Below are 13320 nucleotides of genomic sequence, written 5' to 3' on the forward strand. Positions count from 1 at the left end.
CCCTCCTGTCATTGTTTGTTTGGGGGGGTGGGCCGGACCTCCTGTCATTGTTTGTTTGGGGGGGTGGGCCGGCCCTCCTGTCATTGTGAGTGCGGAGAGCCCCCTGTGCTGTGGTGCGGCACACACCTAGCACGCTCTGCGTTCAGCTCTATACACACATTTGTCTGACACGTAACGGCCGCCGTTCTCTGTACCTTCAGGGGTCTGTAATCTCCACCTGCAGAATGCTCAGAATGTGCTGATGGGATAGGAAGCCCGGGGGGGGCAGCGCCGAGTTCTTCAGATTGTTCTCTGTTCTTGTGGAGGAGAGGAGATGGGCTGGACGTGTCTGAGCGGTTTATAGAGAACTTTATAAAATTGTGTTTTTGTTGTTTTTTGAATGAAAGGACAAATGCACTTTATGTAATCCGCGCAGCCCACCCGGTACCGTGTCTGTCTCCTCCTCTCGGCAACATCCACTGTGCAGCGCAGCCTTCTCAATGAAACGTCCCAGCCGGGTGTACACATTAGGGCTGCAGCTAACGAATATTTTCATAATCGATTAGTTGCATGATTTTTTTTATTAAAAAAAAAAATACCCTTTCCTCCTCCTCCTTCTCCTCCCCTCCCTTTCCTCCTCCTCCCCTCCCTTTCCTCCTCCTCCCCTCCCTTACGAGTGTTCAGTTCCTTGCTGTCAAAATACCCAAATGGAACTAGTAGCTGATTGGCTGCTATCTCTGCTTGGTTGAGAATTTTCCAACCAACTCATTTGATTGGCTGATTGCGGTCCGCTGGGTTCCATCAGGAACCAGATGAAATTCATCCCACGTATTCCCTGCTTTACTACTGTACGTGTTCACCTCATCCAATGAATGAGCTATACTCATTGTGGCCTCCAGCCATTCCTAGGAGTACCCCTAATTATAGATGCTTGCAGCACATGTGTAGCATGAAAGGACCCGACTGGGATGTTTTCATTGGAAAGGCTGTGTGGTGCTGGGCCGGGGGTTGGGAGACTGGTAATAGTGGAGAACACTGTCCCGCCGGCATAATTCATATATGACCCCAGTGGGTGGGCCCCAATGCCAGCTGACCAGATATATGCGTCAGCCAGGTCGTTGTTTTGTGCTGAGAGCGCGCTCCCAGCAGAGTGACCAAGTGGTCACTGACAGCTCCCGGTCGCTGTTTCCGATCAGGGGCCAGTGTGACAGGTTCCGATCCATAAAATAATTACTATCCTTGCTGCACTCCTTACCGAAATGTCCCTTGTAGTGGGGGGTGCTCGCAGTGACTGCTGATGGCGGCGCGAATATCAGCAGAATTATAAAAAAATGTCACCAGCACACCAGTCTTTATAGGATAGCAAAAGCTTCATTTATTGAAGTTCTTTGTCATACGAACAAGCGCTTTCGGGACCACACAGGGTCCCTTCATCAGGCAAATGGTTCCGACCCATGTGACCACCAATCACATGATCGGTAAGCTTGCCTCCTGTTGTCCTAAACCTGTTAAACGGCTGACAGGTGTCCAAAAAAATGGAGGCTGACATTTTATTTGACATTCTGCTGACCTCCTGCTTGTAGGACTGAGCTGTCCCCACAAATGCAGGCTTAGCCCCCTCAGAAAACCCCATCAGCCTTTAGGATGGTGTATGTGAATGTCTCAATCTGTTTCCGGGACGTGTTGTATAACTTTCTTGCTCTTTGCCTCCAGTCTTGTTCCCGGAAGATGAGGACAGCGACTACGGGAGCCACAAAAAACTGGGCCGGGTGTCGCCGTGTCGTGTTTTAGCGGGAAACGTCCAGTTCCCCGACTTATTCCAAACAAATAATCTCCTCTTCTATGAGAGGTTTGAGGCATACAAGGATTATCTCCTGGGTGAGTACACGTTCCTGAGCTTCCTTGTCTCCATTTCCTGCAGCAAAGCTCCTCATGGCGTCCTGTATCCTCTCCTAATCCAGGTTTAATAGTAAGGTGAAAAATATTTATTTCCCTCACTTCCTGTCCAGGTGACAGATGGCACACAGAAACAGAAGAAAACAGAAAGTTCCTTTAATTCTGCCCCGTCCCCACAATATCTTGTTTTTTTTTTTTTTTTTCCCCTCCAGGTGTCCTCTAATAATTTTTATGTTTGTTCCCTTCACAGGAGATGGGAAACCCTCCGAAGTGATGGAGTTTATATCGGAATACTTGGAAAAGGCTCTGGAACCTTCCGGCTGGAGGGCTGTTTGGCGCACGGACATCTTTGAGGTTCTTGTAGAGGTATACAGCGTATATTTTTATTTTTTATAAATTCTTTATTTTAAGAACAAAACATTTTCAGTAATACCGTATTTGCCGCCGTATAAGACGACCCCCTACTTTTTCTGTTAAAACACAAGTTTTGGGCTATACTCATCGTATAAGACGAGTATAGCCCAAAATGTTTAAAGGAGAACTACGAGATGAGTGATTTCCACTCACCTCATAGTTCTAGCCGACCTGTGACAATGAGACTGTCACAGGTCGGCTCAGTAGATCGGGAGGTGAGCGAACACATACCGGGTTTGCTCACCTCTCGATCCTGTCATGGCTCTCTGCCGTGACAGGGGAGGGGCTGGATTTCCCCCTCCACGCTCCGATCCGCCAGCGCTGACTGGCGGAACAGACGGGGAGGTGGCGGGTACAGCTGGCTCTGCCTCTAGATAGGCAGAGCCAGCTGTCACTCATGCAGCTGGGCGGATCTCGACGTCGATGTCGGGATCCGCTGCGGCGTCTCAGTAATACCTCGTGCTGTAGCTCGCGGTATACTGAGCTTAGGGTAACGGGCTTCGGCTACATACAGTATACCGCGCTGAGCCAATCATGGCAGACTTTGTATTAATGAATACAGGCTTTGTATTCACTAATACAAAGCCTGTGGTGATTGGCTCAGCGCGGTATACTGTATGTAGCTGAAGCTACCGTACATACAGTATTACCGCACATCCATACCCGGCGTATAAGACGACCCCTGATTTTCGGGGGATGGTTTTAAGTCTAAAAACTCGTCTTATACGCCGGCAAATACCGTAGTTCACAAAAAGAGCCAAAAACAAAAGTATACATAAGCAAAATAGCATAGAAAACAGCTTGGAAAATCACCTCCTCCTGTGAAGATCCCAAAAGCAGCCTCCACAATGGAAACATTAAGCTAGCTCGATGGGTATGACCATATAGTGCAATACAGTTTTCATAACGTAAAAATATTTGGCCGTGGCCTACAGGGGCATAGATGAAACTCCGATTGTGTGGGAAGAGGAGCGGAGCAAGAAAGAGAAGAGAAGTCTACAATGTCAAACAAATAGATAAAGAGATCGGAAAGTCGGACAAGAAGGCAAAGGGGAAGAGAAAGGGGTTCCCTCTGCCCCACCCAAGGGCCCATCCTATGGGGGAATGTCAAATGGCTCAGCAGTGTCTCATTCAGATGAGAGAATGAATTCTTGCCAGAAATACAATTTTTAAGGCAGTGTTTATCATGTGTGTCTTTATCAAAGGAGATGAGATCCTCTATACCAGGGATGTCCAAACTGCGACCCTCCAGCTGTGGTGGAACTACGAATCCCCTGAGGCTTTTTTCGAGATTCTCACAGCCACAGACATGACCCCCAGAGATGCTTCATGGGATTTGTACTTTCACCGCAGCTGGAGGGCCGGAGTTTGGACATCCCTGCTCCTCTATACGCTCAATTTCACTTATTCAGCTATCGAGATATCGAAGTGGGTTTGGTCTGTTTCCAAAGTTCGGGTATGCAATTCCTTGCTGCATTAAACAAATGGGGCAGAATAGATTTATACAATATATTTTGTGTATCCATCCCTTGACTCCATTTCTGTTTTTTTGTGTCTGCTAAGCTGATGGTTTTGAAGTTCAAAGACAAGTGGAGACCAAACATGGCATGAGCAGATGGGTGTTTTTGATGTAACCTGAAAATATACTCTGAATTCTTTGTTTTATATAGGTGACCGATGTGTCCTGCTCCAATTTAAAGGCTGTTGTCAAGCCGTGTGAACCGTTCACGTGCGAGTATCGCATGGAGTGCGTCACCGAGCAGAGCATCCGCGACCTGCTGGAAGTGAAGGAGCAGAGGGTCCCCCTACAGGAGCTTTATGTGGTCTTTGATGATTCAGGAGAATATGACCAGACCGCCATGTCTATTGAACATGTCAGGTTAGTGTAATGGAGGTGGTGTGGGGGGGTGTCTGGTCCAGACTATTCAGCATCTTATCCTTGGTAAGGATGTACTGTCTGCTGGGCAGCAGACGGGGCCACAGTGTTGAAAAGCAGTCTGAGCTCTGTGTACTGACTTGTGTCAGCACTCCATTATCTTTTTATAGTTCTTTGGCTTGCTTCTCAGAAGGAAGTGGAATAGATCATGTGGTCTCTTTAACAGTTTTTGCGGGCCATGTGACCTCTCATTTACTGCTACTTGGGCTTAAAGCTGAACTCAGGCCTTCCTTTTTGTCTTCACAGTTGTACCGACTCCTTTACTAAAATGTCTTACTCTGCACACTGAGCTCCCAATGGGCACTAGAAGGTGCAGCAAGTCAAATGGAGCTCGCCTCATTTCCTGACCTGGAGGACATCCAGTTTCATGTAACCCTTTCCTCCCCAGCTTTACTGTCCCTGGCCTTTCATCCATTGGATTTCAGTTATTTCCATCATGGATGCTCAGCATCACATGTGGGCTTTACCAGGGTGGTCTGTATGTAAATGCAGCCTACCTAGGAGCACCCAATCCTCCAGACCTAAAACCATCCATCAAGGCATTTTGATACTTACAAACTCCACCCAAGAGTCGGCTTACTTCTTCCATCAGGTCTGAGGGTTGTTGAGTACTGAGGCGGGTGCTGTGATATTATCAGGAAGTTGCTGTATATAGAGCACAGTGCCTGCCTCTCCCCCCAGCCATGATCTGCCTGCATAGGAAAGCAAAATGCAACAAGTGAACTTCACCTTTTTAAACATTTAGGACTGAGCTTTGGAGAGAAACCACATTTTGTTGATCGAGCTTGATGTGATTGAGTATATGTTCCTCCATCTTGTCTGCTGTGGTAGAGAAGTTGGGAGCACCTATGACCTGCTGGAACTTTCCTCTCTTTTAGGTTCTTCTTCCAACACATCTGGCGGCCCTGGGATGAAGAAGAGGAGGATTATTTTGATTACTTTACAAGATGTGCCGAGCCACGATTACGCTTGTAAGTGCTGTGGGAGAGGTGTGGAGGATAGAATGCACAGAGCCATTTAATAGGGGATCTAAACAGGATGGGGGCAGACCAGACCTGGGGGAAATACACAATAGATACCAAGATTCACGTAATGGTACACGTTAGGGATGCACCCGGTACCAATACTAGTATCGATGCCGAGTATTTGGGCGAGTACTCTTACTCGCCCAAATGCTCAGATGCCTAGCCCGATACTTCCGGTATTAGGAAGCCGGGCAGCGTGTCATTACATGCTGCCAGGCGTCCTGATTGGCCGGAAGTCGGCTCCATGCTGCCTCGTCACTTGTGATGAGAGAGCATGAAGCTGGCTTTCCTGCCAATTAGGAAGCCCGGGCAGCGTGTAATGACCTCCTATAGTCACCTCATGACGAGAGAGCATGGAGCCGGCTTCATGGCCAATCAGGAGGCCAGGTGCCATGTCATAACACTGCGTCCGGCTTCCCGATTGGCCAGAAAGCTGGCTCCATGCTTTCTTGTCATCTAGTGACGAGAAGCATGGGGATGTCTTCCCTGCTAATCGGTAAGCCGGGTGGCGAGTCATTACACGCTTCCTGAATGGGATTTCCGGTATCGGCGAGTACTGAAAAAAAACAATATCGGTATTCGATACCGAAATACCGGTATCGGTGCATCCCTAGTGCAGATTGAGCTTTTATTTAGGCAATGTATGTTCAGCCTGAATTTTAGCTTTAACAAATTGCACACCAATTAGATTTCCCCTTTTTATTGGTTTGTATTGGTTGCTGGACAACACACCATTGCCCATCACAGTGGTATTTAATACAATCACATTGTTTGTTGCAGGTTTTATGACATTCTGGAAGAGCGCATTCCATCCGAGCTGGTATCTGAGTATAACGCCATTCTGGCACACTGTACGCAGGTCTACTCTCAGTTCAACAATCTCCGAAATGTGTTATCCAACAGCGACTCTGACACAGAGCTGGATAATGTGTCCATGGTGGAAGGAATGAAGATGGACGGTGAGATGGAGAATCTGAAAAGGAAGCTAAAACTGATTGAGAACCCCTTGCTGAGGTATAGCACCGTCATTGGAGTGGAATTGATGGCCCATTGTATTTGGCAACAAAATGGTTGCCCCTGCCTCTGACGTACACTTTTTGTGGGTGGTGTTCCCTTTTATTTCTATTTTTGTTGCAGGTACCTGTTCTGTTGTCAGAAGAGCCCTGGAACATACAGCCTGAAAAAAAAGGGCCCCCGTCCCGCAGGTGGAAGAGTCATTCATGTTGTGTCCACAAGTATGACAATTGACACCTTGACCTGTCTGACTAGAGAGCGACTAGAGCCGGAGTCCTGTAACCAAAACCAGGAGATCCAGGTTAGTGCAAATCCCCTATACAAAAAACTTTACGAGTTGTCACTTGTGTAAAACGCTTCCTATTCCCGGGTTCTCCAAGCTCTAAGAGTTTTGTATTTGGAATTGTTTTAATAATAGGATTAGGAAACGTGCACCTTTTTTTTCATTCTCATCCATTGAGGCTCACAGGAATCCAGAGACTTGGTTTATACTGCAGGTTACAGAAAGAATGGACGCCAGCAAAAAAAAAATTCAACTGATCTAACTTCTACTGTCCTTTTTCTTCTTATGTGCAAAGTGCTTCATACAGTCTTCTAAGCCTCCGGGTTTACCCATCACCTCCCAGTTTAATGTTCTAATAGAGATTAGTAAAGCTAGAATTGCCGTGGGTTGCAATTTTCTACTCTGGTTTTGTGCAGTGGGAGAGGTGGCAGACAACAGGTGGATCTGTTATTGATTTAATCACATGGCAGGACAGTGGCGTAGTGGTTAGCGCTTCTGCCTTGCAGCACTGGAGGTCCCCGGTTCAAATCCTGGCCGGGTCACTATCTGCAAGGAGTTTGCATGTTCTCCCTGTGCTTGCGTGGGTTTCCTCCGAGTACTCTGGTTTCCTCCCACACTCCAAAGACATGCTGGAAGGTTAATTGGCTCCTCTCTAAATTGTCCCTGTATGTATGCATGTGATACAGGGACCTTAGATTGTAAGCTCCTTGAGGGTAGGGGACTGATGTGTAAATTGTCGGTGCTTTATAAATGCCAATAATAAATCGCACCGGTTCTTTTAAGGGATCTTTCTGTATTTATTACTATTATTATTATTATAAAAATGTTTTGTCTTGCAGTTCCACAAAGATCTCCTGGAGGCAGTGAATGTGTGCTATGATGGGGATCTGGTCCTGATTTGTCCTGGGCATTATAACATATACAGCCAAATCTGCATTGCGGACTCTGTGCATATAGAAGGTAATCTCAGTTTTTCTGTATGGATTTTGCTGTCTGGACCAGTAACCAGGGTGCAGTTTCTCAGTCTAGAGCTGGTTTGGCTTTGCTGCATGAATACCTGGCTCTGTTTAGCTCTCTGGGTAAATAGAGATGAAGTTCAGATACAGCAGCGGAGATTGCAGGAATAGACACTGGTGCTGTGTACAGGGACACATTTCGGTGCACTTTCCCATTGGCTAATTTCTGTGCCCATGTTAAGGCATGTATCTGAATGCTGAACATATTAATATGTGGTAGCGCTGGACCAGTAGGAGTCGGTTTTGAGGTGAATCTGCAAAAATTGCTTGTGTACACCTTGTGGGAGGTAACCTGCAATGACGGTGTGCAGACCTGGTTATGGTCCAAGGCTGCTGCCATGAAGCTATTATTATTATTATTATTATTATTAAGGATTTATAGAGCGCCTACAGTTTGCGCAGCGCTTTACAATATAAGGAGGACATTACAATACAATTCAAGACAAGATGGTAAGGAGGTCCCTGCCCCTGAGGGCTTAAAATCTAAAAGGGAGGGGCCGGTGAAACATGAGGAGGTAGCTGTGCGGGGATGAATTGTTTGCGAAAGTGATGGCTCAGTGGTTAGTTTGAGGTGGGATAGGATGGCCCTGAAGAGATGAGTCTTAAGGGATGGCCTAAAGGCACTCAGAGGTGGGAGATAGTCGGAGAGGTTGGGGTAAAGAGTTCCATAGGATGGGAGAGACTCTAGTGAAGTCCTGGAGGCGAGCATGGGAGGAGATGACGAGGGAGCTGGAAAGAAGTCTTTTGAAGAGCGGAGGGGACAGTTAGGGTGATTGAGACCAGGTTTGAGATATAGCCGGGGGCAGAGTTGTGGATGGCTTTGTAAGTGGTTGACATGACTGGTCTGAACAAGCAGAACAAATCTGAACGTGCTGCCCCCCTAATGAGGGAAGAATTTTGAGCCCCCAAAACGCACTGGCTTATGGAGTGCGTGTGAGAATTCTTATTGGACTGAATGCTTGATTTGTGGCGCTCTCCACTTTCTAATGCTCCACATTAGAGCTGCAGCTAACGATTATTTTCAAAATCGATTAGTTAGCCGATTATTAAGTTCGATTAATCGGTTAATCGGATAAACAATAAAATAAAGTTTAAAAAATGGCTCCAGTGATAGGACTACTAGCAAGCTTGGAGCGGTGGAAGTAAAAAAGAAAAAAACTTCAAATGCTTGACTTCCTATGTCCTTCATTGATTTCGTTTTCAGGTTATGGGATGCCAGATGACATTATTATCGAGAAGAAAGGGAAAGGAGACAAGTTTGTGGAATGTTGCGGTCCCAGTGTGAAAATTTCCAATGTGAAGCTCATCCAGCACAATGCCGTGGAAGGGATTGTCAGTAAGTGTGCTGCTGTATCTGCTGCCATTAATAGACCTCATGGGGCAAAGCAGCAGATTGAATTTAATTTGCTCTCTTCTGCAGCTGCAACTGATTATATATTTATAATCGATTAGTTGTCAGATTTATTTTTCTCGATTTTAATCTGATAGCAAAAATGAAATACCATAAAATACACAAATGCCGTGTTACAAGCATAAAGTTTACTTCAGACTAAAACTGCATGCACAATTTTTAGCAGTTGCACTGGAACGCATGGCATTGCAGTACTGTAAGTTCCAGTGTGGGAGGCACGTTTGGGGTGCCATTGAAATGAATGGCACTGCAACGCAGCTCCCGCAGCAGAATGTCAGGCTGAACCCGAAAATGACTTTCTCCCACCTTCTTATATATATTTTTTAAATTATTGTATTGTAAGCACATGGCGTTTGAATAGCTTCAGCCGAGGAATGACAGCTGCCAGTGGCAAGATTCTGCAGAATGTAAATACAGCAGCAGTGGGCGGGTTCAATAGCCAGCTTGTTATTGGCCATCGCAATTTGAAATGGCCAATAGCAGGCTGGCTATTGCACCCACTGCTTACTGTGTCCTCACGGTGTGGAGGAGAGAGCTAGGGGATCCAACCAACTAATCGATAATGAGTAGTTGACAACTATTCTCATTAGCGATTTTATTGTCGATTAGTTGGATGCAGCCCTACTCTCTTCCTATCGGCATGCTCCTTGTTTGCACATGAGCACTGAAGCACCACTGGTTAATTCCCTGTGCCTCATCTTCCTTTCCCAGGCTCTGCCGTACAATAGATTGCAAAAGACTGATATATTATGTACTGTTTACATTCCCAAAAAAACCTTCTCCGATGTAATGAGAACAGAGCCGTATTGGTGTATTTTATACCTTTCTGGAGTTTAGCTTTAATCACATGTCTGCATCACATTTAACCCAAGTCGCAAGGTAAACCGCAATAGGTTTAAGTAGATTGTTTCACTGCTCGTCGCTCTTGATGAGGACAGCTGCCTAATTATCAGCTCTCTGCATTCTCTCATTGACGTTTCTCCGCCTTCTGATTTTAGGTGTCCTCGGAGGGAAGACCGAGCTGGAGAACTGCGTCTTTCAGTGCGACACCACCGGCATTACAGTGAAGAAATCGGCGGAACTGGTTATGAAATATTGTGACTTGTATGGAGCAAAGGTAGACTATCCTCCCATCCAATTCACCAAAGTGCATTCATCACAGCAACCAATCGGATTCCAGGAGGAGCAGTAAATGGTTTTAAATGGCACATATTTTATTTCTGTCTTGCTTGTGTGGTTTCATGTTCCTTCTCAATATGCATTATAAGTTCTGAGCAAATAAGCAAATTTTAACTCTGTTTTAAAGGCAAACTCAGAGAATATGAACAAGCTACCCTTGCATTGGGACTCCCTCCCCAACCCCCCGCACTTTTGTCCAGGGCATCAGTAAAAAGCAGTTTTACTTACTTTAGGCCTCACTTCCCGACAGCCGGCACTCCGATTTGTGGATGGACCCTTGCTGTCTTCGCTGACAATGCAGGACTGATGGTCTTGCATTGTACGGGATGACATTACAGCTGCAACCACCTTTTGGGGGACCAGTGGCTTGGAAGGAGGGGCCTGGCGGAGCATGGGGTAAGGTGTTTTTAACTGATACCCTAGGCAAAAATGAGCATTTAACCCTTGCAGTGCGAGGGAAGAACCAGCGCAAGGGTTTTTTTTTGTTTTTTTTTAAACTTTTAATTTTCCCGGAGTTCAGCTTTAAAATGAAAAGAACTGCCCAGCAGCAGACACCACGAGATTCCTGCTGTCACATTTATTATCCAATATTCTGTTACAATCACCACTTTATGTATTTGCACATGCTTTCCTGAGACTCATCTGTACGGACAGTATGACAACTTACTGACTTGGTGATATTCACAGATATTGTCCAACTTGATAAGAAGAATCCAATGTAGTTTATTTGCCTTCTCAATACAGAGGATGTGATTCTTTGTCATTCTTAGAGTGAAAAGACATTCCTATCTTTGCCATTAGCAGTAGGGATGCACCTAAACCGGTATTTCGGTATCGAGTACTGATTTTATTTTTTTGGGGTACTCGCCAATACTGAATACCGATACTGGAAGCACCATTAAGGAAGCCAGGCGACATGTAATGACTCGCCACCTGGCTTAATGATTAGCAGGGAAGCCGTCCCCATGGTTCTCGTCACTAGGCGACGAGAAAGCATGGAGGCGGCTTTCTGGCCAATCAGGAAGCCGGCTCCATGCTCCCTTGTCATGAGGTGACGAGACAGCATGGAGCTGGCTTCCCGGCCAATCGGGAAGCCGGGCAGCTCGTAATGACTCCCTGCCCGGCTTCCTGATACTGGAAGTATCGGGCTAGGCATCGAGCATTTGGGCGAGTAACAGTATCGCTGCATCCCTATAACGGGTGAACAGAGACCCTCTTATCTCAGCGAGGGGTGATGTAGAAAGGAATTATGGGGAAGGCTTTAGCAGAAGACTGTACCAATGTACAGAAAAGAGCAGGGGTGAAGTGGAAGATGCCAAGTATGCACGGATTAGGCTGTAACAATGCTAATCTTACACTTGTAGCTAGAAATACAGCGTAACACACTGAAATGCAATGATATAGCTATGCAGTGTAACTGATACAGCAGACATGATAAAAATGACACTGAATGTGGCAACGCATCCAAGGTGCACAATTAAAGGAGAACCATGGGGGTTAAGGCTTTTCCCCATAGTTCTCCTTAGGGTAACGGGGGGACACAAACTAGCGTCCTCCTGTCACCCTAAGCTCAGTATACCGCGAGCAGTAGCTCGGGGTATACTGAGACGCCGCAGCTGAAGTTGATCCTGACAATTGTCCCGGGATCCGCCCAGCTGCGTGACTGACAGCTGGCTCTGCCTATCTAGAAGAAGAGCCTGTCCCCTGCCAGGACAGAAGGACCCTTGATTTCTGTGTGGAAGCAGCGGTCTGTCTGTGGAGCCCCAACAAACCTTGGAGCTCATGTTTGCTGATGATTGGGGAGCTCGGACTCTCACCACGGGGTGCATCAGACCTCTGCGGAGAGACCGTTGCTTCCGCACAGTAACTGTCCTCTGCAGCATCACTTTAGGAGAATTGACCCAGCAGCTGTGCGGTTTTCATTCTACTTTCTCATTCAGGGAGCCGGCCTGGAAATCTATCCCGGAAGTAGCTGCAGCTTGACGGACAATGGGATCCACCACTGCAAAGACGGCATCCTGATCAAGGTACGGAGGGGGAGGGGGAAGCAGCCCCCAAGTTATTAGGCTCTGCCGGAAGCAACAGTTTCCTCACTCATGGTACATTACTGCAGTCTGAAAAGTCTGCGTCGCAACGATTTGTAGCTCAGCCTTGGTACGGTCACAGCACGGATATACCACTGCTTAAAAAAATCAAGTCCTTATGCTGCACAAATGGTAAAAGAGCACCTACGGTTGCTTCTTTTCTTGCATCAATGGAATGTGCCTGTATTGTCTTGCATAGTGACAGGGTCTCTTTAAAAGGAATGTGGGATTACATTGATATCACCAAAAAAAGGGGATCAGACTGAAATGTTCAACTTTGTTGCAAATCACAAGGTGAAAGGCTGCCACATGGGCTGATCCGTGTCAGACATTTGTGAACCCAGCCAAGAACTGCCCTGCATCAGGGCTGAGGGCTCTTAAGAGACGTACTGAGACAGGGTGCTGTACTGCAGGCTCCTCCCACCAGCCATGATCTGCCTGCATGCATATAGTTGCACAGAGACCCAGCAATGACAATATTAGATCTTAAATAAGGTATGTCATAAAAACAGGTTTTATTTATACATTTCATTCGCATGTTGCTGAGGGGGGAGGAGCCAGGGAAGGCAAAATATCAGCAAATTAGCTTCATGGCTCCGGATTACTTATATAAGTTTTGATTTCTGTTATCAGGACTTCATTGACGAGGTTCACGATCTTCCCAAAATATTCCTGGAGCACAACGTGATCCATAACAACGAGGGCTACGCTGTGGTTCTGGTGAAGCCGAGCGCTTCAATGGAGAAAATGAGGCCGGATCAAGAAGGTGACTTTTTTTTTTTTTTTTTTCCTTTTTGTTTGCATCCCCGGTGTCCGTAACTACCGGCAACTGGAAACTGGGTCAGCGTGATAATAATGTCCCCAACTTCCTGAAGGGAAAAGACTTCGCCTGTAACAACCAATCGCATATTGCCTTTTATTTTGTATGCAGCGCTAATTGGAACCTGGTTCCTATGGAGACGTGTCACAAAACCCTCTGCATTAAAGAAGCAACGCGGCAGTGTCATCGGTCACAAGGGGTAGTTTAGCAATAACGAGGGAAGGCCGGGGTGACCTCTCGGCAACCTATTCAATTAAGGCATG

General features: G+C 46.5%; 1 protein-coding gene across 1 annotated transcript in view; it reads left to right on the plus strand.

The window, feature by feature from the left end:
* Positions 1-13320, plus strand: part of SHCBP1 (SHC binding and spindle associated 1) — a 14787-nt gene that overhangs the window by 774 nt on the left and 693 nt on the right. The window contains exons 2-12 of the mRNA XM_018552854.1: positions 1693-1857; positions 2126-2241; positions 3960-4168; positions 5104-5196; positions 6031-6264; positions 6388-6565; positions 7387-7507; positions 8768-8899; positions 9973-10091; positions 12094-12180; positions 12871-13003. Of these exons, the coding sequence (XP_018408356.1) occupies positions 1693-1857; positions 2126-2241; positions 3960-4168; positions 5104-5196; positions 6031-6264; positions 6388-6565; positions 7387-7507; positions 8768-8899; positions 9973-10091; positions 12094-12180; positions 12871-13003 (1587 nt within the window). The remainder of the gene's footprint in view (positions 1-1692; positions 1858-2125; positions 2242-3959; positions 4169-5103; positions 5197-6030; positions 6265-6387; positions 6566-7386; positions 7508-8767; positions 8900-9972; positions 10092-12093; positions 12181-12870; positions 13004-13320) is intronic.

The sequence above is a fragment of the Nanorana parkeri genome, unplaced genomic scaffold (assembly GCF_000935625.1).
Source record: "Nanorana parkeri isolate BGI_ZX_2015 unplaced genomic scaffold, ASM93562v1 scaffold6, whole genome shotgun sequence".
Taxonomy (NCBI): domain Eukaryota; kingdom Metazoa; phylum Chordata; class Amphibia; order Anura; family Dicroglossidae; genus Nanorana; species Nanorana parkeri.